We start from the raw sequence: 27747 nt of genomic DNA on the forward strand, positions 1-27747 counted from the left end.
AAAGGATTCAGTCATGGAGCGGTACACTTCTGCAAGAGAGCAGAGCATCTACATTAAGGACGAGAGCATCCACATTAAGGACTTCCTATAGCCAAGTGCTAGGCCTATTATTTCACCTAACACATCAGTGGATGCTAGGATCTTAGCAGCAAAATAGAACACCAAGAATGTAGCCTCTCATGTGTCATCAGACACGGAGTAGTCTCTTAACTGTTACACTTGCTCCCAGTCTGGTTGGAAATCTGTGACCATCACCGATAATGAGCTGGTACAAATAGTTATACTTGTTGTGAACACCTTGCTTGGCACAGTTTGCACACTATATTCAACCATAGATACAATCTCACGTCCACATATACATACATATGTAGGCTTCGAAGATGGCCAGGCAAGCCCACAATCAGAGGAAATAGAGCGTCCTGTGGGTAATGTGCTCCTGGCCCTTTGTTACAGGCTCAGGGTCCTGCATTCTTGGCTTATTGTGCTTAGCTGGTAAAGAAGAGGGGAAGGGCCATACTTGTGTCTGCTACCACACAGAACCAAGTACACAGAGGTTGTAAGTAGCTTTCCATTAAATTTAGTTCGATGAGCTGAGCATGGTGGTGCACGCTTGTAATCCCAGCATTCGGAGGCTGAGACAGGAGGATCATGGTTTGTGGACAGCCTCAGCTACTTAGTGAGGCCCTTTGCAACTGTTTCAAAATAAAAAATAAAAAATAGGGCCGGGGGTGTAGCTCAGAGGCAGAATGCCCTTGGGTTCCATCCCCAGTATCACACACACACAAAATTAGTTCAATGAAAATTAGTATCATTTATTTGATTGACTAACATATCAAGTCTCATTTACCAAAGAAGTTTCCAGTGGGCCCCAAGTCTAAGTCTGAAGGGCCTGACACCACACTGAGTCCCTCTTCCACCAGTCTTCACTGGGGAGGACTCCCTCTTCCACCAGTCTTCACTGGGGAGGACTCCTTCGTAGTGCTGGGTCTGAGCAGGGGAGGAGGCTCTCACACCCTGAAATGTGACGCAGAGGCACACACACCCCACTTGAGATAGCATTTCCTTGTTCTTCCTGACTATTTAAGTTTCTAGGTCACCCTTAATTTGTGGTCCCAGATCAAAGAGGACTCAGGGATCCCTGCAGAGGATATCTGGAATCACTCTATGGTTCTTACAGTTCTTTTTTGGTTACACTATATAGTATTACAAAACATGCATGTTTGTATATACACACAAACACATACACATTAACTCAATGGGGCCACATCTGATTTGAACAAATTTTGATTACTAGGATAAATTTTGTGTATTTTAAGAACAAACTGGGATACACAAGTGTACATTTTTCTTCTCAAATCAGAACTTTCTTTGCTATGTCTTATTTCTCCAATTTGACAAGTTGAGTTAGGATATTTTTATTGCTTTTTGTTAGATATAAACTTATACAGATGTTGTAGATATCAATATGCTCACTATTTCTCCTTAAGGGAATATTGGAAATATTCTTAATTTCATTGAAATCCAGTTTATATATTCTCAATGGACTATGCATTCGGTATTGTATCAAAAATGTGTTTGCCTGACCTAATGATTTTCTCTTATGCTTTCTTCTAGACCTGTATTGTTTTAGTTCTGTGATACATTTTGAGAAGCGTTTTGTAAGTTATTGCTATAATAATGACATATAACAACTGGCCAAATGTCTTTTCCCCCGTATCACATGAACATTCAATTTTCCCAGCACCATCGATTATAAAGATTAATCTGTCTTTACAGAATCGTCTCTTACTCTTGTTGACGTGTGTGGTCTTTTTTTTGACAGTCTCTTCTTTTTATTGATGTGTCTGTTATCCTTGCCTCAGTAGCACACACTCACTTTTTATTTTTCAAAGTTGTCTTGGTAATTTTAGGTCCTTTGCATAAGCTTTTAATTTATTAAGACAACCATATTAGAGATTTGATTACTATTGTACTCAAACTATAGATCACTTTGGGGCAGGATGTTGTCATAAGAATGTTGAGTCTTCCAACCAAAGTGTAGTCTATCTCAGCCGGGCGTGGTGGCGCACGCTTGTCATCCCCGCGCTTGGGAGGCAGAGACAGGAGGATCGCGCAGGTTCGAAGCCAGCCGCGCTGGCTTAGGAGACCCTGTTTCCAAAAATAAAATAGGTCTGGGAGTGTAGCCCGGAGGTAGAAGGGCTTCCAGGAACCCCAGTACCACCAAAAAAAAAAAAAAAAAAAAAGTGTAGTCTATCTCTCCACTTAGATTTTGAATTTCTCTCAGCAGTGCTTTGCAACGTTTATTATATAGATATTACCTAGTTTATTTCAGATTTATCTTTCAGATTGATGTTTCATATGTTTGGATGCTACTATAAATAGTAGTTTATGCATTTTAAGTTTATCACTGTTCAAATATGTAGAAATGCAATCATTTGTTTCAGTAACGTCTCGGTGGATTTCACAATACTTTCTACATAGACAGTCATGCATCTATGTGGAAGGAGTTTTGCTTCTTTTGTTCCAATATGGATGTCTTTTTTTCTTGTCACACTGGAAACTCTAGTAAATGTTGAACAGAAGTGGGGAGGGCAGACATCTGCCATGGAATAGGATGTAAGCTGTAGACTTCTCATAGATAAATTCTGTCAAGATGAATGTTCATGGTTTGGATATAGAATGCCCCCAGACCTTATATCATAGATAAGGCATCCATGTTGGAGGCAGGGCCTTTTTGCTGAGGAGGGGGTCCCTGGGGCTATGACTGGAGGAGGTTGAAATTTTTTTTGTTTGTTTTGTAGTACTGAGGGTAGAACCCAGGGACTTTTTTTTTATTTTTTTATTTTTTTTACCTCCAGGCTATACTCCCAGACCTAGTTTATCCTTTATTTGGAAACAGGATCTCACTTATTTGCTGAGAGCCTCACTAAGTATCTGAGGCTGGCTTCGAACCTGTGTGATCCTCCTGTCTCAGCCTCCCAAACGCTGGGATTACAAGCATGAGCCACCACACCCGGCTGGAGGTAGAAATTATATATGTCTTTTCCTCTTTGTCTCCCTCTGCTTCCAGTCTTCAAGACGTGAGAACAGTGTCCTCCTGTTTCCTGCCACCATGCCCTGAGCTCTGCAGATACGACTCCTTCTAACATGGACCTCTGAAATCTCCAGAACTGTGAGCAAATAAATCTTCCTTTCTCTAAGTTGTGGTTGTCAGGTATTTTAGGTCACAGCCATGAAACTGCTGCCTGAAACAAGGAAGTTTCTTTTCTCATTTGCTAGAGTTTTCATCAGGAACTGATGTTGTTTATATTTTTTACTGCATCTATTGAGATGGTCATGTGGGTTTTCATTTCTAGTTTATTACTATGGTGAATAATGTTGATTATTAAACCAACATTGCATTCCTGAAATATATCTTATGTGGTCATTTTGTGTACTGTTGGGTTATATTTGTGAACATTTATTAAGAACTTTTGCGTGTCTGTTTGTGAGGGACCTGGATCTGGATTTTTTTTTTCTTTATAATGTTTTTGTCTTGCTTTTGTATCTGGATAATGATGCCCTCACACAACAACTTGGTTTAATCTTCTGGTAGAGCTTGCATATGATTGACATTATTGTTTTCTCAAATGCTGAGTGGAATTCACTAGTGAAGCCATCAAGGTTTGAAGTTCTTTGTGGGAAATTTTTTGTGTTTTACATTTTTCAGTGCTGGGCATCAAACCTAGGACCTTGCACATGTAAGGCAAGTGTAGTGTCACTGGGCCATACCTAAGCTTTCCTTCAGGAGATTGGTTCTTTGTCTCTAAGTTGTTATATTGGCATAAACTTGTCTTTATTTATTTATAGTTAAGTCCTTCAGTTATTGTAGAAAAGACTTGGGTTGACAGACTCTAATGGACAAGATAAATCACCCCCTTACAAAGCTTACTGGGCTTTGTTGAGCCCCAAATCTCTGTATATAGCTATTCAACTTCCCCTCTTCTTTCTTGTCTACCTCACACCTCCCTGAATTCAACTCAGCACCTGAAAATTCTTTTTATAGAACAGCTTCTCATCAGCAGCAGAGACTAGATGTCTTCCATTTTATTTGTACTTTGATTTAATGACCCAGGACTCATTTTTACATCCACAGGAAGGAAAGGCGGGGCTTTGTGGTGATTATGTGTGAGGGGATGGGTGTTGTATTCTGTGATTAAAATCTCCGGCTGCTTTGGTCATTAGTAAAATGTGAGCCAGGCAGCTGGAAGGAGCACTGGCAACGGGAGCATCTTAAGCAATTGGTAAAAAGGATGGGGCCGCTGAGCCTCCCTCACTGCTCTTGTCCTGGTTGGCCTCACTGTCCGGCTCCACTGGGTAAAGATGGCATCTCTGGCCCCCTCCCACTTCCCTGGTCCCATAAGTCGAAACTGGTATGGACTGCAGGGACCGAAGTACACCTCTAGGGCCAGCCGGGGGTCCGTCAGGAAGAGCCAGGGGATGTTGGGCTTGGCCCCTGTGAAGGAGCCCAGCTCGTCCATGTATGTGATGTAAGCTGTCTGCAGAGTGTGGCTCTGGCCAAACCTAAAGGGGGGGAGGGGGAAAAAGAACATATCGGAAGGGAAGCCACAGTGGCAAACAGAAATTCATTTCTAGCATTGTCTGTCTCCGAAAAAATAACATTCTGTTCAGTGCTTCCAGTTCTAACCTCTTACCTTGATCTTTTATGTTTCTACAAAGTTAAACTCACTGTTTATTCTTTGGCTGCGTGAGTTTTTCCTCTTCTTCTTCCTCATCTCTAGTTTGGTATAATTCTGGGATTTTACCTCTGACCTTGTGGCTTGGAGTGAACTGACTCTCTGGTTCAAGGTGACTGAGTAACCTACTTTATACTTTTCTTTGAGGTGCTAGGGACTGAACCCAGGGTCTTGTGCATGCCACACAAGTGCTGTGCCACTGAGATGTAGCCAAATTAGTTTATTCCTTAACATACGATTATTCTTAGAATCTGCCCTAATTTTGAGCTTTAGGGGAGCCATCGAGTCATTTCTCGACTTCAGCACTATAGTCATTTGAGCTGGGCATTTCTGTGGTTTGGTGGACTGTCTAACTGCATGGTCAACAGTGCTGTTCTAGCATTATATAAAAGTGTGATGACTCTTTACTCATCTAACAGTTCTTAGTTGTAGAAAGTATTTTAAAAATGTGATCTCTTTGGGAGGCTGAGACAGGAGGATAATGGTTCACAGACAGCCTCAGCTACTTAGTGAGGCCCTTTTCAACTCAGTGAGACCTGGTTTCAAAATAAAGGATAAAAAATAGGGCAGGGGGTGTAGCTCGGAGGTCAAATGCCCCTGGGTTCCATCCCCAGATCTGCAAAAAAAAAAAAAAAATGTGATCTCTGACTAGGACAAATATTATAGAGCATAATAATGTTTTTCACGTAGAGGCAGGTTGGGGACCATTAGCAGGTCCGGTTGCGTACCACTTGAGTTTCTTTCCCATCTTCTCGCTGGTGTCATGCATCATTTCCTTTGTGGTTGGTAGGGCACATGACTCTGATAAGGAAGTGAAGAGAAATGTTAAGAAAGGCAAAGAAATCAGAAACATAGAGCCATACATGATGGAATTAATTTAGTATTTATGAAAAAAATGATGTAGGAAGCCAGGTGTGGTGGCATATGCCTGTAATCCCAGTACTTGGAAGGCTCAAACAGGAGGATCACAGGTTCAAGACCGGTTCGAGCAATTTAGCAAAGCTTTCAACAATTTAGTAAGACTCTGTTTCAAAATAAAAAATAGGGCTGGGATACAGCTCAGAGCTGGAATGTCTCTGGGTTTCATCCCCACCAACACACACATGCACACACACACTCACACACACACACACACACTCACACACACACACACGCACTCACACACAGTCAGTCACTGTGATTTAGGCACTTTTGATCATAATCCAGGTCCTGCGGGGCTTCACTGTCTTATCAGTAGATATCCATTTTGTTTAAACTATTTAATAAGGGACACCAGCAGTGGAGATTGCTCTTTTGTGTAGGTTATTCACAGGTGAGATGGCTGACAGTTGTCAGTCAGAAAAAGTCTCCAATGATGTAGTGAAATTTTACAAAACTCTACAACTTAACGCACGTCCCCGTGTGCATCCTCCTCGCCGCGGGCTCACACTAAAACACCTCGCGTCCTCTCACCTTCTTGCTTAGTGGTCGCCACCCCAGAAGGAGCTGGCTTACCAGGCCATTCCTTGAGGGAAGTCTTAAGAAGAGGAGGCAGACGGGGATTTGGAGAAAGGAGTACGCTGCTGTGCTCGCGAGTATACCTGAGGCACACTGTGGGCTAGGCCCTCTCTAACGTTACAGAGGTGCGAGGTGGATGGTTTGACGCTACAAACATCTCTGCCATCACAGTCTTACTGCGGCCGGCGTTGCCATTCCCAGAGAAGGTGCGTCTACTTCTCCGGTCTTTGTATCTGCGAATTGTCATTCTGCTAACGATAACAAAGGCAGTTTCTTACCAGCCCTGCCTCTGCTTTCCAGTCCCTTACGCCAACGTTTCCCATCCCTCACACAGTCTGTGCATTCTATCTCTTTGCCTTTCCGTATGCTCGTCCATGCAATATCTCACTGCCCAACTTCCCCCACCAGAAGACCCCAAACTCCCCCCATTGTGGCTCCCCACCCGCACCCCCATTTTAAGCTCGTAAAGTCGAGGAGCATGTCTGGCTCCCTTTGAGTCTCTGGAATAATGCTTGGCATACAGTAAGTGCTCAGTAAATTCCTGTTGACTAAGCAAACACCAGACAGAATGGCCACCTACTTGTAAACACTTTAGCAGCCCAGCAGGCCTACAGGTCAACCGTGGGGATGGCGGCCCCGAGGAACCGGACCAGGCCGATCACAGCCAAGCTGGGCTTCTCTAGCTGGGGCGGGAAGATGCCGTTAAACAGGTGACCTCGTGGTTTGTGCTTTTGATGATGGAGTCATCCAGGAAGGGGTAGGCGTAGCCATAGCCTGTCGCGAAGATGGCACAGTCAGCCTCGATAATGGTCCCATCCTCGAACACAGCTGAGGTCTCCATGAACTTCTTCACGCTGGGCTTGATGGACACCGTGCCGCACAGGATGCGGGCCGGAAGCTCGTCGTTGAACGCGGACTCCTTCCTCAGGGAACCGTGCAGAAGCAAGAGGCAAACACCTTTGCCATAAAATGCCTCATTCCAAGAAATCCCTACAACATCCCACAGAATGGTGACCAGACTTGGCCAGTGAAACATCAGCATGGAGGCCACTGAGGTCTCTTCTCTTGTGGCAATTCCTTTTGTCACTGACAGTTCCCAAGAATGTCTGTTGCAGCTCCCTCTTTTATCCCGTGGGTCTTGAAAATTCTCTCGTGTGTATTTCTACTTTTTGAAGATGCATGAAGAAGATGAGGATAAAACCAATTCTAGACACAATACAGTGGACGAGAGCATAGACCGGCGCGGGCTGCCCGATCTGCAGCGGCCCCACCTCTTACTGGCTGTGACTGCTCTTTGTTTTTTTTTCTGTGCACTTTGGGGACAGTGACGGAATCGTCCTTATGGGAATCATGGGATAAACACACAGTAGAATTCTACTCAACCCAAAAGAAGAACAAAGTTATGTTTTTGCAGGGAAACGGATGGAATTAGAGAGTGCTGGTGCTAAGTGAGATCAGCCAGTCACAAAGCAATGAATGTCTTCCCTCATATGTGGACGTGGGGGAGAAACTGGAATGCAAAAGGGACTCTAGACGGAGGAGAAGACACCCCAGGGGAGCGGCGGAGGGGTCCAGGGGAGGGAGGTGGTGGAGGAGGGGACCTGATGAAGGAAACATTTTAACCGACACCACGCACATAAACAAAACCAGCAATGCGAGTATCGTTATAATATTTCGATTTCATTTCCTCTGGGGAGATGCCCAGGAGGGCTATCGCTGGGGCAGATGGGAGTATGTTTTCTCTTATATGTGGAAGCTAGAAAGACGTTTGGAAATCAGGCAACATCAACTAGATGAACAGAGACTCCAGGGGAGTGGCAGAGGGGTATTAGGGAGAGGAACAAAGTCATAAAGAACGCAACACTTGAAGTAATGCTATGAATGTGTGCACAATTGCCAATTCCCATCTCAAGGACATGTGTAGAGAGGGGAGGAAGGGAGGGGCCTGGCCAGGTGGGAGGGCACCAAGAGCTGTGACATGTAGTTTTCTGACACTCTACCCCAATATGATGTAAAATTCCAATGCCCCAGTTTAAAAAAAAAAACAAATAAAATAAAAGTTTTAAAAATAAGTGAGATCAAATTAAAAAAAATAAGCGAACTCAGCACAACTTTAGGGTCTTACATGGGGAAGGCCTCGAGGATCTGCGGCGGGGCGTCTTATTGCCATGTTTGATTTTTCCCATCGGCTGAGGTCGCAAAATGAAATATAATGATGTTGACACTGAGCTCGCTTGCCCAAATTCCAGGAATAATATTTTTCATGACAGCATATTTCATGTTGACTTATATTTCCTTCAGAGATGCTGGAATTTCCTTTGAGTATCTCATAGCCAAAGAAGCTCTGGAAATTCTGAAGTTCACCTCTATTTCCACGCCATTTCCTACCCGTCTAACTCTGCAACCTCTTCTTTTGCCTTCTTAGGTGGCAAAAAATAGGTCAGGCCTGTTTTTCTCTCCTGATTCTTCTCTTCTTCTGCCCTCCCACTCCCACTAAGGGAAGAGTGAAAGATGTCATGGCAATTTAGGAATACTGGAACTTTTTGGGAGAGAAGTTCTTAGAATAAATGGATTTCCAAAGTTATATTTTAATTGTCTAAATGAGGAAGCCAAAATATAACTTGTTGTTCCTTTTCTAAGATTAAACATCTTAGCCAGCTCAAGTGTTAGGACCTATTAAACTAATATAATTTTTTTGTGGTACTGGAGATGGAACTCAAAGGCATTCTACCTCCGAGCTAACCCCCAGCCCTATCGTTTATTGCTTATTTTGAAACAGGGTCTTACTGAGTTGCAAAGGGCCTCACTCCCAAATGCTGGGATTCCAAGCGTGTGCCACCATGCCTGGCTTATAATTTTAAATGTGTAAAATCTCCTTCAGTTTTTTCCTTGGGGATATGGCTGCGAGCCAGTTAGAGAAGCACTTTGGAATGAGGGTTGGATCCTCAGCCCAGCACTCGCTATTCTGATTTACAGTTCCTCTGTACTTTTCTTAATTATTTATTCTAAACACAGTGAGACTTTTTGGCTTGCCTGGGATTGACAGTAAAATTTCTTAGTGAATCCATTCTTTTCTTACCCACTTAAGTATTCTTTTTTTTTTAAATTGACATACTGATTCTTCTAATCAGAATGCCTCCCTAATCAGTGAAAATTGGGCTATTGCCAAAAGAAGTAAATACATGAATCTTTCTAATTTTACCGCCATATCAATTCTGTGAATCTCCATTGCTTTACATGTTCTGTGTCTCCTGACTGCCCTTTGCAAAAATGTGAAGACTTGAGGGGCGGAGGACATGGCCACTTCTGTTTTAAGAGTTCCTTCTTGCTGAGACATATTGATTGCATTGCTAAATGTTGCTTAGAAGCTTCATAGTTTCCAAGCTCACCGATCTATTTTTTATCTTACTGAATGGTACAACAGTCTTGAGAAGCAGATATTATTGGGATTCCCATTCACCTGTAAGCATGGAGAAGATATTGTTCAGGATATCCTGAAGTAAAATAACATGAGTCTGTTCAGCCCAGTAAGTTGTCATTATTCTAAACGAGCCCTTCATATCAGGAAGACGTGTGTGCCCGTCCATTTCTATCTTGGATTCTCCCGTACATCTTTTTCCACTAATTTCAATAAGTTCTGCACACCCTATGTGTGATCTTTGGGTATATCATGTTGCCTGCAGTTCTTAATTTCATCCTACCAATTTCCATGAAACCACTACAGTCAGATATGGAGAGAAATAATTCACTTGAATTAGCACCCTATTTTTCACGTGAGGATATGCACATTATTTATAGTACCGGTTTAAAGGCATCCGGCCATAGTTCTCGTGCTTAAACCACGTGTTCATCTTCTTCACGTATAACCAGTCTGAGACGAAGGAAGGAAGGAAATTGCGAAGAAAGCTTGCAAAGCGGGTGACATACACCACGTCCCAAGGATAGCCATCGTCCCAAACCCAACTCATGAGCCACTTCTGGTGATGACCTGGTGGGAAGAGCAACAAGACGTCAGTGTCGCCTTGTAAGGAATAAGCTAACATGACACCATTCCCCGGACACGTCTGGGTGTTTCTCTCAATGTTCCATAGAAGCACTTTCCAAGAGGTGGGTCTCGATGCAAAGTCCATAAGTGAAATTGGGTGGAGGCGGGACTTCCCTCTTTCTACCCCAGAGGGCTGATGTGTAGTTGTTGAAAAAATGAGGATCATCCCCTTGGAACCAGAAGGCTCCATATTTCACCATGATAGGCTTGATCTTCATGTGCCCATAGACTAAGATGGTAGGGTAGTAGAGACCAGCCAACACAGTGATTCTGGGGCTCAGTGACGCTGGTCTCTGGGGCTGGAAATGGATGGGTGGAATGGGGAAAATGTAGCTGAATCTCTAGCTAAGTAGGTTGAGGAGATATAGCACAGATTCAGTTCTGTTTTCTGTCCCCAGTTTCTCCATTTTCTCATCCTTCCTGCACACATACCCCAGGACTTCTGGGCATCCAGACATGGCCGCTGCCTCAGCTCCAAGGCGAGCTTGGCTTTCGGATTATTTTGCCATTGTTGAGATTGTTCAGAGAATCTTTAATTTAGAAAACTTTGGGTTTTCTTTACATCTATTTAAAATTTTATTGAGGCTGAACATGTTGCCCCATACCTGTAATCCCAGTACTTGGAAGGTTGAAAAAGGAAGATCACAGGTTCAAGGCTAGCCTCAGCAACTTAACAAGACCCTGTCTCAAATAAAAGATAAAATTTAGCTGAGAGCGTAGCACAGAGGTTGGATGCCTTGGGTTTCTTCCTCAGCACCACACACACCCACAAAATTACAGAGTATCTGTTTCCTTAAAAATGTGTTGGGTTTCTCGAGGGTCCAGTGATCTTGAAGAGCTCACCTGCAAGCTCTCGGGGAGCCTCCTGTGGCTTCACCCAGGGCGTTAGGTTCTCCTCTCATGGTGTGGAAAACTCCTTACTTCTCTTTGTGAAGGTTCCCGTGCCTCTCACCCCATCTCCTCCCACTGACTGCTCCTTGAAGTCAGGAGCTAGGCTAATCCATGTCTGTGCTTTTTCTAAATATACTTTTACTGGCGCATTGTAATTATATATCCTAATTGGGGAGGTTCAGAGTGATGAAACAGGCATCTACACAGCACTTATGGGCCTGGGATTTGTTAAACATTTTTGTGTGTGTGGTGTTGGGATGGAACCCAGAGGCTTTCTACCTCCGGGCTATACTCCCAGACCTATTGTTTTTTTTTATATTTCTTTTATTTGGAAACAGGGTCTCACTAGGTTGCTGAGAGCCTCACTAAGTAGCTGAGGCTGGCTTTGAACCTGTGCGATCCTCCTGTCTCAGCCTCCCAAGTGTGGGGAGTATGAGCGTGCACCACCACGCCCGGCTTTTGTTAAACATTTGCTGTCAAATGAATAAGTGATAGTAAAACTCTAGCGGTGGACACGTTCCAGAACTTCATAGAGGTAAGTGCAGCGTCTCTCACCTGGTAGGTGATAAGAAGTAGTGCCAAATAAATAAATAGGAACCAATCGACTTGGAGGTTATCAGAGCATAAAATTAAAACAACCATCTGTGCACAGTCACATTCACTTATATACCTACACACACTGGACCATGTACCTCTGGATGTGGGTAGGAATGGCCCACATCACTTGACCTGCACAGAGAGGTCTCAAGTCCTCCTGACTTAAAGGCATGGACAGAGGCAGTATGTCCTGGTGAACACCATTGCTGGTGCCTTGGCTGTGGATTTAGCAGCAGCTCTGCCCTCGGGGTTCATCCCCAAACCTTTTATGTCAGGTACTTGTGTAGCCCCCGGCTGAGGCCAACAGCAATGTCGGACCCTGAGTTCCCCAGGCCAATCACGAGGACCCTCTTCCCCTGGAAGCCTTCCGGGCCCTCATAATCCCGGCTGTGGAGGGAGTTGCCTTGAAACTGGTCGAAGCCTACGTGGAAAATGGTAGTGGTTTGAGTTCCTTTTCAGAGATGATGAAGATTTGGTTTCTTACTTTTTTTTTCTTTTTAAAGAAAACCTGTTATCAGACTTAATTTTACAAGTTCCCAAGTTGAAACGCATTTATCTTATTTAGTGGTTTTTAACATGAATCCCCCAAATAATTACTACTGGAATCTTAATTTTTAAGCCATTAATATTTATACTTTGACAATACTAGTTAATATGTATTAAGTACTTAATGTAGGCTAGATTCTCTGCTAAGTTTTTTATATATTTTAACAATTTACTCTTGACAGCATCCCTGAGTGATAAGTACCATTATCCCTATTTAATTTAAATTTTTTTTTTTGTGTGTGTGTGTGGTACTGGGAATTGAGCTCAGGGGCACTCTACCTCCAAGCTACACCCTCAGCCCTATTTTATTTTTATTTTGAAATAGGATCTTGCCAGGTTGATGAGAGTCTTACTACTTGCTGAAGCTGTTGTCTTTGAACCTGTGATCCTACTGTTTCACTTTCCAAGTACTGGGATTACAAATGTGTGCCAACCACACACCACTATCTCTATTTTTAAAAGATGAGGAAATTGGAAAAAAGAATTTCAGTGGAAAGGAACTAGTAGAAGAGTTAAGCTCAGACGATCTGGTCCCATGCTTGTAACAACTGAATACTGTTGACCTTAACAGCTTAATCTTCTTTTCTTCCTGAGCCTTCACTCTTTTCTATCTCTAGCCTATCAACATCATGCCTAAAGATGGGGTTCTATCTTTGAGTGGAATGTGGGCAGGAAGAGTAGTGGAATGGAGGTCAGGAAGTTTTTGTGTGCATTTCATTTATTTGACGTTGGCCACTTTGGGATGGTAATGAGGTGTGTTAGCATCTATACACATGTGCTTGTATATACAAACCACTGAGACTGACAGAATTAACTTACAAATTGTGGCTGGAGATAAAATTAGAATCTTAGTGTGTTTCTATAAGTAAGGAAACGTGCCTTTCTTTAAATTATTTGATATTTTTAATGTAACTCTACCCAGAGACCCCATGTACTGCCAAGACTTGTATTGAGTGATTGTCCATGGCATAAGAACTAATGCCTGTCTGACCTCTGACTTGCAGGTCTTTGATTCTTCTATTATAAGGACTTAAAAGGCAATTTACTGTTATATTTGGCATATTATCAGACTTAATTTTTTTTCTTTTGAACTCACCGCTATCTTACGAACAGTTTTTGTACACTCTTAGATCTATTTTAATCCATGGTCTTTGCATATAACTCCCCAGATTGTTATATATATTTCAGACTTACCAGAAAAAGACTCTGTTGGCAGGTTGGGGTACACGTGATGTCCCGAACAGATCATTACAGCATCAAAGATAGCAGATTCCCGCTTCTGATCTTTTTTGGTCACAATCACCCATTGGCCAGTGACTTGGAAGCTGGGATATTTCTTTATACTGGAAACCAGGGTCTTTAAAAAAGTCAGAAAAATTTCCTTCTATTTATAATTTCATCCCCCCTCATCTTTCAGTATTTTCTGTGGCAGGAATAATTGCATCCTGGTCATTGAGAAATATATGGAAAGATACCAAAATAGGAGTCTTTGGCGAGTCCCCAAGTCTCAAGGAAAATGACTCCTGGGGTTTGCTTCCTTTTTGACATCTTGTGAGTAGATAGGGAGGGAACTGACACAGCGTATTTCTGAACGGTGGAGGGTAGGAAATCGTTGTCCTTTCTTACCACTTCCTTACACGGACTTGGCTTCCTCCCCTCGCCTCCTCATCCCTTGCTCAGTGAGTGAGGGCACGTCTCCGTCTCCAGGGTCCAGGCTTGCTCCCTCCTCACTCTGCACAGAGGCCCTCCCTTGGCACCATGAGCAACTCCCGAAGGCCGAGCACACACAGATCCCGCCTTGAGCGCCCTTCTGCTACCCAGTCTAGTGGGGCCCCTCCATCAGAAGCCCACCACAGCTGCTCAGGAGAAGGTGTTATGACTGGTCTCCTCACTTTCCGCCCAAGCTGGCTTCAGTTTCCATATCTCTTTGAAAGATGACATGAACGCCCCCCAGCCACCTAGGCTTCAAACCCACGACTGGTTTTCTTGTTGTTTCTCTCCATCTTTGTCTTAGAGCTAAGTAATCATTCCTCTCAATCTCAGTGTCTCTCCCTTGGTTTTCATGATGGCTGCAATGCCGTGGTCGAGCCTTGGTCAGTCCCTTGCACAGACAGCTGCCTGGGTCTCCACCCAGCCCATCTCCAGCCTCTGACTTCCTTCCTCCTGCTCCTTGGGATCCTCTTTATAAAAGCCATGCTGTCTGTGTCTCCTGATCAGCCTATTCCAGTAACTGCGCAGTGTCTGGGGTTTTGTCTATGTGTCTAGTGTTATAATTAAAAGTCCACATGATTTTGTTCTCATTGGCTTTTCATTGATTTTCCCAGTATTCCCACCAAGAAGAGACTGCTTGTCCCTGCCATCTATTCTCCCTTCTCCCTTATGAACAGAGCTGTGATTCTGTTTGGAGAGACTGTGCTCTCAGCAAGGAGACACATTTCTCTGGCTCCTGTGCCACTGGGCTGGCCTCTGAGTTATGAGCAGACAGTTCTTGCGAGGCTCCCTGGGGCAGCTCAGGGAAGAGTGCTCATTCATTTCGAAGTACATGCTCTGCCCCCGTCCCTTCCTCTTTCCCCTTTTTTCTTTTTTCTTTCCTTTCCTTATTTATTTTTACATATTAATTTTGATCCCCCAATAGGTTATAGCCTTTTGGAAACATGAGTCTTAGACATCTTTTTTTGTGTGTGTGTGTGTGTGGTACTGGGGTTCCTGGAAGCCCTTCTACTTCCGGGCTACACTCCCAGACCTATTTTATACATTTTTTATTTGGAAACAGGGTCTCTTAAGCCAGCACGGCTGGCTTCGAACCAGCGCGATCCTCCTGTCTCCGCCTCCCAAGCGAGGGGATTACACGCGTGCGCCACCACGCCTGGCTTATATGTCTTTTTTGATATACAGCACATAGAATACTGCAAGCACAAATCAGGAACTCTGTTAATGGTTTCTGAAATTGATGCTGTTAATTCAGACAATTCATGGTGTGAAATACCACACAAATCAGGTGGATGAACAGAGTGAATAAGTGGATGGGACGAAGGGCAGTTGGGAGGTTTGGTCTTAGCTCTATGTTGGAAGTACTCCAGATAAAATAACTACCTTGTTAATGATTCCACGCACTAGATAAGTATGTTTTGTATTTGACAGAAGCTAATTAAGGCTCAGAGTTTCAAAGAGATGTAACACATTATTGTCACTTGCGGAAATGATGTTTCCGTGTCTTAACTCTTAATACTTCTGATGAGGACTAGTGGCGGTGACCACACTAGCCATTCATGTAAGCTATTGCTCTTTCCACAATGGCAGGGTCCCTGGCAAATGCCACCTTTCCTTGATCCGGAACTCACGGGCACTGAGCCACAGTCTAAATAACAGGCTAGAGAAGTTCAGATTATTTCCAAAACACCAGAGCACGAAGGTGGACAGTTTACCATCATGGGGCAGCTCCGGCCAGCATTTCCTATGGTATTTTAAAAGTTCTCAGAGGCCAGTGGAGAATAGGCGGAAAGGAAAATCAGTGCATGAGTAATTTGCAATCTGAAGCAACGACTGACTGGATTGGTGAGGCTTCCAAACCTCAGGTGCTGGTTTCTAGACCTCTGTAACCCAACAGGGACTCAGAGCAAGTGTAGATGACAAGGACCCTACCTCAAACCGTATGTATTTTAGAAGGTTCTTCTGTGCGAAGGTCTGTACGTACTCCCGGAGCTTGCTGTGGTGCACGTAGCTGGGGTAGTCCTCAGGGTACGGGAAGTCTGGGAAGCACATCATCTCCTTGGAAGAGTTGGTGAACACAGAGTGGTAAATGCTGGCTCTACCTTCTTCTGCTTGGTCCTAGAACCCACAACAGTGCCTTAAAAAGAAGCCAAGAATGGTGTTGCTCCCCTTGGAGAAGACTCAATTCTTGGCTGGCTAAAGCCCTATAAATATAAAAAAAAAAAAAAAGTAGCCGGGCATGGTGGCACATGCTTGTAATCCCTGTGCTTGGGAGACTGAGACAGGAGGATTGTGCAGGTTCAAAGCCAGCCTCAGCTACTTACTGAGGCACTCAGCAACTTAGTGAGACCCTGTTTCCAAATAAAATATAAAATAGGTCTGGGAGGATAGCCCAGAGGTAGAAAGCCTCTGGATTCCACCCCCAGTACCACCAAAAAAAAAAAAAAAAAGTAAAAGTTCTCTGGCCAGGCATGGTGGCACATATCTATAACCCTAGTTCTTGGGAGCCTGAGACAGGAGGATCGTAGCATTACAGCTTTGAAACCAGCACCAGCAATTTAGTGAGGCTTTCAGCAATCTAAGAAGACCCTGTTTGAAAATAAAATAGGGCTGGGAGCATAGCTCAGAGGTAGAATGCTCCTGTATTCAATCCCCAGTACCAAAAACAAGTGAACAAAAAGTTCTCTGTAAGATATTAAAATAGGTCTGGGAAGTAGAAAAGCCCCTGGGTTCCACCCCCAGTACCACACACAAAAAAAGGTCAAGTGAGCTAAATAGACACTTAATGAAGAAAGAAATTCAAATGGCCAATAAATGCATGAAAAATGCTCAACACTATTAGCAATCAGAGAGATGCAAATAAGAACTACCCTGAGATTTCACCTAATCCCAACTAAAATGGCAATCATTCAAAACACGCACAACCACAAATGCTGGGGAGGATGTGGAGAAGTGGTATGGTAACTCTGATACATTGTTGGAGAGACTGTAAATTAGTGCAACCACTTTGGAAAACAGTATGGAGGATCCTCAGAAGAATGAGAACGAACTTACCATTTGATCCAGCAATACCACTCTGGGTATCTACCCAAAAGAAAGGAAACCAAACTGTCAAACTAATGCATGTGTATCTATGTTCACAGCTGCACAATTCACCATAGCCAAACTATGGAAACAGCCAAGATGTCCATCAACAAATGAATGGATCACAAAACTATTGCATATGTACACAATGGAATTTTACTCAGCCATAAAGAAGAACACAATTACCTCATTTTCAGGGAAATGGATGGAACTGGAGGACGTTATGTTAAGTGACATTAGTCAGTCACAAAAAATATGAAATCAGATGCTCTCCCTAATATGGAAAGCTAGGGAGAAAATGGCCATAGGAGGAACTCTAGACAAAGAAGGAGATAGTATAGATGAGCAAATAAGGCGACCTGACTGAGGGGATGGGGGGGATTCTCTAATGTACATGATGTACTTTAATAAACGTTTCAATGCCAATCACTAAGCCAAACATGAGAAAGAGGGAGGGGGAGGGCATGGAATGGGAACTGGGTAAGCGCTAATGGGGTGATGTGTGCATGGATGTCTTTACCATCTTGCACCCCATTACGATGTATGAATACAATGCACCAATACAAATTTTTTTTAAAAAAAGTACATTTGAGAGCTGGCGGCGCCTGTGTCCCAAGGCCCAAAGGAACTCTTATGCAATAGAGGACAGATGGAATGTTGTGTTGGGCTGGAGTCAAGACGCCTGCCTTCCTCTCACCCTTGCTAACCTCTGGAAGATGGAGACTAAGTGTTGGGAGAGATGGCAAGGCCTGTGTCTCCAGGAGGGGGAGGGGTCCTCAGGCTTCCATGTGTCACCTCAAGGAGAAAACATAATCTTCCACTCCTCAAAGTTGTTGTAGTTCTCTTCCTCCTTCTCCTCCTCCTCCTCCTCCTCCTCCTCCTCCTCCTCCTCCTCCTCCTCCTCCTCCTCTGATACTGGAGAGTGAACCCAGGGCATTCTACCTCCAAGTTAAACTCCAACCCTATTTATTTTAAACAGGGTCTCACTAGGTTGCCGAGAGTCTTACTACTTGCTGAGCCTGCCCTTGAACCTGTGATCGTCCTCTCTCCACCTCCCAAGCACAGGGATTACAAGCGTGTGCCACCACTCCCGGCTTCTCATACTTTTCTGAACTCAGAAATTTGGCCTGTTTGAGCCTCCCTTTGCAATTTCATGGGGGTCAGAAGGAGGAGGCTCGCGCTTCCTCCTGTCCACTCTCAGCTGGTGTCCCCTGTTGAGGCCTATGAGGAGAGGAAGAGGGAAGGAGGTTTCTCAGGGGCCCATGAAGGGGTGGAGGGCCAGGCTGTGGGCTGAGGATGGCTTAAAAATGCAAGACTCTGCAAGACTCTGCTCTGGGAGGCAGAGGTGATGAGGCCTGGGGTTATTTTCATCTTGAATCAATCTCTTTTCTTTCACCTGTGGACTATTGCCAGCCTTACAGAAGTTCCTGGAATTTACCCCTAAAAGACTGTTCTTTGGACAAACGAAAAGCAAAGTGTATTATATAACAGCGCTCGAGTGCTCCAGAGAGCCTGCCTTTCATTATTTCAAGATGGGAACTCTTTGGCGCCAAGGAGGTGGAAATGAAGCTCAGACACAAGGATCAGATGTCCGGGCAGCTGTGGGCGCACAGCCGCTCCTCTCAGCTCAGATCATGACTGCGCCCATCCCTCTTCTTAGTAACTGGAGGGCAAGGTCAAGGCCATTCGAGAAGGCTGCCAAGCATTTTAGCATTTTAACCATTGGCCTTGATGTGCTCGCAGATCCCATCCTCGCCTCTCGCCCACTTCTGCAGGTCTAAGGCCCCCACCCTGCAGCTCAGGAGCCATCTCCCTCCTGCCTTCTCTTCCTCCCCTCTCGCCAGCTGCTGGGTCTCCCTGCCCTAACTACACACTCATCATGTTACAGTCATTTTTAACCCTAGTTTTCTCTCTGCTGTCAAAAATGCCAGTGGAGACTCAGAAAGCCAAGGGTCATGTGTTCTATTTTGCATGTGGAGGGGACAGAGAAAAAGGATGGACAGGAGAGTGGACCTCAGAACACAGAAGGGACAGGGGTAGAGCGGGGGAGGGGGCTCGGGGGAGGGAGGGGAAGAGAGAAGACGGGGTACTAGGAAGAGCTCGATCAAACTGTGGATGTTCACGTACAAATGTATACCGATGACTATCACTATTATGTGTAATCGGAATCACCAATACAGAGTGAATTCAAATGCTGGCTGCCCGGTGAACCCCTCACCTGTAGCTATTGCCGCCATAGTGCCTATGTATAAGGTACTCAGTAGGTGTTTGTTGAGAGAACCAATTCATGAGTGAGCGGGGAAAGGCCCAGGTGGTCCTGGTGCTATTGTTTTTCCCTTTTGCAATCAAAATGATACAACTTTACTGGTGATGGAGCACTCTTTCCAGCAGTGCCCATCACGTCTTTTGAGGACCCACTGCTTGATGTAGGAGCATGTGAGACTTGGAGCTTGCACACATGGGGCTGCTAGTGTTTAAACCCCATTTGGTTCCCATTTCTCAGAAAAAAAAAAGAGCACACAGTGGAAAGTTCAGAATTATCAAGTTTCTGGATTTCTGCACACCTTCTGCGAGACGGAGGCTTGCAAGATGAAAGCTCATATAACAAAATTTTCAAAATTCCCTCTCGGCTTATACATCGTGCCAAGCAACATTTCTTAGCAAAGGAAGAAGGGCTGGCTGTGCCGAGGAGGCTAAGGCTGCAAGCATCCGACTGTGTTCACACCCCCGCTGGTCACTCTACACTGGATCTGACAGAGGAAAGACAATTTCTCTCGTGGATAACCAGGGGCTGACTTGTATCTTGTGCGTCCGCCCCAGGGCTTCCCAGATGAGCCTTCAGCCTACAGTGGTCCACTGTGCATTCGTCCCTGGACACAGCACGTGCGTTTTCTCCTCTGTGCCTCTCCCGTGGGCTGATCTCTCCTGCGGGGCTGGTACTGGCGGCTCATTCCCAATAACCACGTGAGTGTGGGCGCGTTCACACCGCGGACGGCAACAGCGCCCTCTAGCGCCTTATCGCACAGTGGTCCTCTTGCTCGGCCTGGGGCCGAGGGCGTCCTTCAGGGCCAGCTCAGGGCTCTCCCTGTAGGACTCCCCCTAGACCCACTAAGATCTGGGCAGCACGCCCTTTCCAAAGGCTCAAACCTCTGCCACCGAGTTGACTGTCATGGGGGCTATCTTGTACTGTTCTCAAGTATTCATTTGAAACTCTTAGGGCCGTATATGTTTTGGGACGTGTGCATTTGAATTCTGCTTCGTAGCACTCTGAGATCTGGGGCATAAGTGGATAATCAGCGTGTTAAGATTTCTGCACCGGGGCTCACCCTCATGCCAGATTTTCCCTTGTTTTTTGACCTTATGACTTTCAAAGATGGTCTGCCACCAAGGAAGCTTTTACCCCTTTGCTACGGAAGGATCCTGGGTGGCTAGCACGGCTTGCCTCATCAGATGAAGTGGAAACTTTGGGTGGAGAGTGCACCTACTTGATAGCTGGCCCTAGTATTTCCATACTAGGGTCAGAATAGGGTCTCCTGCAACAATTAGATGTTACTGATGAGACAGAAAGAGCCATTTTAGATTACGCTGGCCATACTTCCCCTGAGAAAATGTAAATTTAAATAAATGAGGTTCTTGAAAAAATCAACTCTTGTTTATTCCCTAATATAAAACAAAAATTAATGATCTTACATCTCATGTCATATTTTTATTTTTGGGGGTGCTGAGGATTGAACCTAGAGGTATTCTGCCTCTGAGCTATACCATTAGTTTATTTACTTATTTATTTATCTATTTATTTTGATGGTACTGGGAATGAAATAAACCTAGGAGCATTCTACCTCTGAGCTACATTCCGAGCCCTATTTTATTTTATTTTGAAACAGGGTATCACTAAGTTGCAGAGGCTCTCTCCAGGCTGCTGAGGCTGGCCTTGAACCTGTGAACCTGGGTCCTCCTGTCTCACTGTCCCAAGTACTGGGATTGTAAGCATGTGCTACTACTCCCAGCTCTCATCTAATTTTGATTTAACAGGATCAAAAAAAATTCAAGAAAACTTTGAGATGGATCCAGACTGAGTTAGCACTGCTGTGCTTCACTGGAGGGGCTGAGCGATAGATAGCCGAGACAGACATGGGAAAGGACGCTGCAAGGTGAGCGGTGCGAATGGGACGCCTTCAGCTCAAGCTGCCTGTGTGTCGTTCACATCCAACCACAGTGACAGGGAGACGCAGGGCAGAGGGGCTAGGAGTTGCTCTAGCCCTCACTTTTGACGTTTACAAATTGTGTTTATATTTAATATTTATATTGAATATCTTGATTCTGCTTGTTCAGCAATGAGAACCAATAGCAAACCCACCATGTCCCCTCTGGATTAGGAATCAATAGCCACGCCCCTAATTAGCATTTATGATAATTTATGTCTGCCCAGCAGGCAGAATTATAGAGTGATGTCCTCCGAGAACGGGGGAGGCACATTAGATGTAACCTCACTAATGAACTCGGCATTTGACAAGTGAGAATTTGAAATCCAGAAAGGAAACAAAACAACTTGCCTAGAAAAACTCAAGAGTTGAGACTAGAACTCAGGGCTTCTGACCTTAGTCAAGTTTTGTTGATTTATCTGTTTTTTTTTTTCAATTGTATTCTTGGAATTTAGAGTAAAAATGAGCCACGTATAGTGATGCACTCCTGTACTCTTAGTACTTGGGAGGCTCAGATAGAAGGATCACAGGTCCGAGGCCAGCCTCAGAAACTTAGCAAGACTCTTGGAAACTTAGACCATTTCAAAATAAAAAATAAAATAGGGCTGGGAGTGTAGCTCAGAAGTAGAATGTCATGGATTCAGTCCCCAGTACCATGTTAAAAAAAAAAATGTAACAAATGATAAAAGCCTTTCAATGACACAGGAAGGTGGGCTCATACTTTTGGCTAACGACCAGCATCAGCGATCTCTGCCCTTGGAGACTCAGGCTCTGCCATGCAGGGGCGATGTCTGATGAGGTGCAGGTGTTCTCTGGGGACAAGGCCTGCAGTGTGAAGCAGTTTGAGGTGGTCGGATATTAGTGGGATGCGGGGGGTCAGCGTATACTTTCCAGGACTGATCCAGTCTGACTGCCTTGGAACCCAGCCCTCCTCCTCCAGTGCCCCAGGGGTGCACCACTCACCGAGCACCTCCACAGGCCCCCGACATCATCGCTCCTCTCAGAGCAGGTGGCTCCAGCCCCTCCTCCAGGCAGCTCCTGATGGCGGCCAGGCCACGGACGCCAGCTCCCACGATGGCCACTTTCTTGGCCATGGTCGCCTGTAGGAGACTCTGGAGAGGGCTTCTTCTTCTAGAAGGACCTCCTTTGAAAGTGTTTCTCAGTAGAAACGAGCAGCTGAGTTCAGCACATCAAGATCCTCACCTTAACACAAGAAGGCGTAGCAGCACATTATAAGCTCACACTTAGGATCTATTCCATTTTGGCTACAATGAGAGGCCAAACCTGGCCGCTTCTCCTGATCATTCAACACGCCAAATAAGAGCAGAGGCAGGGAATGCCACAGCAGGAACGGCCCTGAAGAAAACAGGTCCAGGGCTCTCAACTGCAAATGAAACTCTGACGCCCTGAGACTCAGAAGCACTTCATCAGAGTTTCAGAGCTAACAAAGAATGGGTTCAGCTCTAGAATCAAATCTACTGTGTGGAACCAGACTACCTGTGTGCAGGCTGGATGCCTGACTGTAAGAGACCTTACCTCTCCACCGGCCAGCTTCTCCCCAGAGAACTAGCCATCCTCTACGTGTAGGAGGGAATGGCTTTAACAAGGTCTTTGGATGTAAAAATGGAGGAAGGGGGAGGAGTTATTATTCTTAAAGTAAAGAATTCTTTGTATTTTCCATGGTGGAGAGCCCTGGTAAAAATCTGGAAGAGGACTGAGTGTGGTAGAGAGAAAAGGAGGACTGGGGAGGGTGTGTGTGTGTGTATGTGCAGGAGCAGAGAAAGAAAGGGATGGGGGAAGGCTGAATGAGGTCTCCAGTCCTGGTTCCAAAACACAAAACGGTGATTACAGCTTCCCAAGAGCTGTAAGGCGAAACCCCTAGGGTATTAAGGGAATAATGATTCTTTTATTTATTTTTTCTTTGAAACTATAGAATCTATAAACAAAGGCTGTGCACCTGGACTCTAAGGAAAGGTTCTGTTGTACCAACAAGTCTCCCTTCTGGAAACACAGAAGGGCCCGATTTGAGGAGCCGAGCTAACTCTGGTAGATGATGAGCTTGTAAAAGTGGTGAATGTCAAGGACAGCACTGGGAGGCCACTACATCTTGTCTGTAGCTGGCTCCCATTTCTACGCCTCCCCTTCCTGATTCGACTTTCTTCCCTGCCCACCTTCCTCCCATCACTCTTTGCATTTCAGTGAGTGTCTACCTTATGTCAAGCATTTCAGCGATGTCTTAGGGGCTCAGGGATGCGCAGTCACGGCACAACAGTGGCTCACGATCCAGCACAGTGCCTGAATCCACTTGGGAGAAAACAGCTAAATCCATGAGGGAGAAGAGGGGGAGTGGCTTTCAGAGGAAAGGAGAGAGAGCCGAGCCTGGAAGGAAGAGCCGACGTTTGCCAGCTCGAGAAGGGGTGAGGAACATCCCACAGGCAGAGAGGATGATACTCGTAGATGCACAGGGGAGCTAGAGAACTCAGCACAGGGAGCTACCCTTGGTTCAGTATTGCGGGATGATAGATTGGGGAGAGCAGAAGGTGCAGGCTGCAGATGGTGAAGGAGCACCGAGTGCCATGTTCAAGGGATTGGACACCATCTTACAGGTCACAGTGATCCTGCAAAGAATTGTGAATTAAAGAGTGCTCTGATCAGACAAGGTCAGATTTTGATGGAGGTTACAGTGGACCGTGACCAGAATCGAGGGGACTGAAACCCAGGAACTTGTTTCAGTAACTAGGCTAGAGATGCTGATAGCAATGTCAAAGAGCCAGATAATGGACGTAAGACATAAGAACTACTTGTGCAATAGATAGTTGCAGATCTGCTCACTGACAACTGACACAATACCTCAAAGGAGGTCCTTCTGAGGAGGTAGAAAGGAAGTAGGCAGGTAGGGAAGAAGTCTTGTAGAAAAACTTAATTTCCTGAGGGGCAACGAATCAATGAATACTAATTAACTTCCAAGGCTCCTAAAAGAGACCAAAGGAGACCCTTCAATGGACATGCAAATACCCTATGCAAATTTTATGAACTGCCTCCCAGACTCCAAGTAACAGAGGACTTACAGAGATATATAAACCCCTAGCGCAGTCACAGGACGGTTACCCACTCTGGGAACCCCTCCCCGTTGGGGAGCTTTTCTCTCTCTCGCAGATCGCGTTAGCTTTGAGAGAAGGTGGGGTGCAATTGAAGGCACTTGGCCTGGGCTACACTCGGGTAGTGACCTGAAGGGCTCCGCTGGACATCAAGGCCGACCAGGGCCCCTAGGGGTGACCTGCTCTTCTTTTCTGGCAGATGGCGTGGACTTTGGGAGAAAGCAGCTTGGAACTGAAGGCATTTGGCTTGGGCTACCCTCAAGTATTGTCCTGCAGGCAGCTGCTGGGCATCAGAGTCCCGACAGCCCTTAGGGGTGTTCTGCCATTTTTCCCTATTCCCCGCTGCTTCCAATAAACTTCTTACTCCCCTTCTTGCCGTCTGCGGGTGTCATTCTTCGCTTGCTGCAGACAAGAATCTGGTAAGGAAACGCCGTGTTTCTTCTCAAGAAACCCCATTTCATCTTAAGGAAACGCCGTGTTTCTTCTCAAGAAACCCCGTTTCACGTCCATCTTTAAGTTTTACATCACAATTTGTACACATTTCAGTCATTTCTTTGTACAGGGAGTAGCAACTACTCTTAGTTCATGAGGAGAGAGATAGAGGGAATTAGTTGCTTGCAAGAGTCAGAAGGGCTGAAGAACAGAAACCAGAGTGCTGTCCCAGGGCAGGTAAGGGCCCAGCCCTGGAGTTATGTCCACAGGGCAAGGCTGCTTACGCCTGAAACTCAGGGAGGGTCGGCTGGGGCAGGAGGCTCAGCTCCTGTAAACCCATCTGGCGAAACGTGTTTGCCCATTAATGAAAATTCAACCTATGCGTCCCTCCGCCTTCCAAGCCTGGTTGTGGTTGTCTGTCTCACTGGCCAAGTTGAGACTGCACGCAAGGTCCAGTGCTCAAGTCTTCACAAAGTAGTTCTTGGTGTCCTAGTCTTTAGGATGCAGGAAAGAGCCCAGCGTGGGGTAGTTTTTCCCAACAGTCCAGTTTTGGCCAGACTCTCCCTTTTCTGACCTGGCTTTTAAAATTAGTTTTGCATCATTCCAAATGTGCATCATTGTTTGACTCTGCCATGGCTCAATGATTAGGTGGCGAGCTTCTTCAACTTAAGGCTCATTGTCTTCTTTCTCTGCCTAGGACCTGGCTAAGCACAGAGGAGGCGTTCAAGAAGTGTATTTTTCTTAGAGGGCTGATTAGCAACTGAGGGATCAAAGTGTGTTTTGAAATGACAGAGCGCCATCTCTTAGTAGGATGCAGAGGAGATTGAAGAAAGCTGTACAACCTCAGTCCCCCCTCTGGAGTGGTGATTACGAGTTTAATATGAGAGGATGTGGTAACAGCAAGTGCTTAGTTAGACTCTTCTGTTTTCAACAGACTTGAGTTCTTTGTTTTCCAAATTCCACAGGTGGTTTGGGTATGAATGCTGTGCAGAGCAGGGCTGTTTGAACAGGCTGTTACCTGGCTTCCTTGGGCGGCACACAAATATTTTTTTTTGAAGGGGGTGGGGAGAAGAAGAATAAGGTAATTAAAGAAGTTAGTGCTAGCTGGACAGGCTGATTCTCATAGAACTTCTGAGGGCTTAGGAAAGATTTTCTGGATGATTTTACATTTTGTCATTCTTGTTTTTGTACTTTGTTGGTCCCGAGGGAGTCTTGGGGGACTCAAGACCATAGCCAGAGGCCTTGGTTTATTATACTTTTTAGTATAGTGGGCGTCCTTCCATCACATCTGTTTGGAGGCCTCCTCTTACCACAGAGACTCCCTTGCCTGGGGCCATGCGAGCTGGTTCTGTTTGACCCCAGAGGCAGAAGGAGGGCGGCCAAGAAGAAAATGTAGCCTTCTCTTTTCCTGGAAGTTCCCTTTCACGGTGCAGTGTTATTACCGCATTTTAGTGACCCCTCAAGAGGAGAGTCTGAGCTAAGCAAAGAGGAGCTGTTCGGTTGGAGAGGCATAGAACAGAACAGAGCAGTAGAGCCTTCTTTCTTATCTTCTACCCTGTCTTTTTGGAGCCACCCTCCTTCTGTCAAATAAACTCTGGCTCAACTCTATTCTCTCGAGGAAGTTCTGCTTCTGGCTGTAGGTTTTCTTCTTTTCTCCTTCTCTCCATCATTCTGGAGCTAGACTTGGGAACAACCCTAGCCAATTCATTTTTTCTAAGTCACGCATTACTTCCGACTCTTTTCCAGGGATCGATAGTGACTTCTGTGGTGCTTTGCCTCATGAATGAAGGCAGCCAGTGCCAAGGACCAAAGGGTGAGGTTGGGGTGGGAAGATGAGGTAGGATGGAAGAAATAAAGGGAATAGGCAAAAAGAAAACAGGAGGGAACGAGGAGCTATAGCTTTAGATTTAAAGTCATTTTCTCTTAGCCTTTATACCGAAGATATAGATGTTTTACTTACTACAATTACAGTATTAAGAGCACGCAGAATTTGGCTATATATTTATCTTCAGGTTTTAATGTTAGTAACTAATGTCCTTTAATTTTTTTTTCTTGAGGAATTCCCTTTGGCATTCCTCATAAAGCAGATCTAGAAGTGAGGGCACTACCTCATCTTTTGTTTGTCTAGGAAAGTCTTTATGCCTCCTTCATAACATTGTATTAAAAGATAGTTTTGCTGGGTATAGTATTCTTGGATTTTTTTTTTTTTCGTTCAGTGTTTTGACCGTCTCACCCCTTTCTCACCTGGCCTGCAATGTTTCTGCCCAGAATTCCACTGATAGCCTTCTGGGCTTCCCTTTGATAAGTCACTCTTCTCTTGATTCTTTTAAGATTCTCTTTGACTTTTGAGATTTGATTGTAATGCGTCTCAGTGAAGATTTCTTTATGTTTAACTTATCTGGAGTTCTTTGTGGATCCTGGGCATGGGTGTTTGTTTCCTTCTCTGGATTTGGGAAATTTCCCATCATTTTTCCTTTATACAAGTTCTTTTTACTTCTTTCTATTTTTCTGTTCCTTGCTCCCTTAATATACACAGTGTTTTTTTCTTTTTTGTGGTACTGGGGTTCCTGGAAACATGGAAACACTTCTACTTCTGGGCTACACTCCCAGACCTATTTTTTAAATATATATTTTTATTTGGAAACAGGGTCTCTTAAGCCAGCACACCTGGCTTCGAACCTGCATGATATTCCTGTCTCAGCCTCCCAAGTGCGGGGATTACAAGCGTGCGCCACCACGCCCAGCCACCAGTGTTTAATTTATTGTGTCCCATTAACTTCATGGTCCTTGTTTTTTTTTTACTCTTTCATTCATTTTTTTCTTTGTTTTCTGTCTGTGTAATTTAAAATGATCTGCATTCGACTCACTGATTCTCTTTTCTGCTTTATTTAGTCTGTGGTTGAAGCTCT

The 27747-nt window shown here is 44.9% G+C and overlaps 1 protein-coding gene across 1 annotated transcript; it reads right to left on the reverse strand.

Annotated features, from left to right (window-relative positions):
• Positions 1–4220: 4220 nt before the first annotated feature.
• On the reverse strand, positions 4221–22402 carry FMO3 (flavin containing dimethylaniline monoxygenase 3; the record flags this gene model as incomplete). The annotated part of the gene is given in 12 exon segments (XM_080698389.1): positions 4221–4563; positions 5465–5537; positions 6814–6841; positions 6845–6942; positions 6945–7165; positions 10035–10221; positions 12030–12056; positions 12059–12187; positions 13507–13669; positions 15955–16140; positions 22272–22318; positions 22321–22402. Coding segments are annotated over 12 exon segments (1584 nt in total).
• Positions 22403–27747: the final 5345 nt, after the last annotated feature.

This window comes from Muscardinus avellanarius (genome assembly GCF_963383645.1).
Source record: "Muscardinus avellanarius genome assembly, chromosome: 7".
Lineage (NCBI taxonomy): Eukaryota > Metazoa > Chordata > Mammalia > Rodentia > Gliridae > Muscardinus > Muscardinus avellanarius.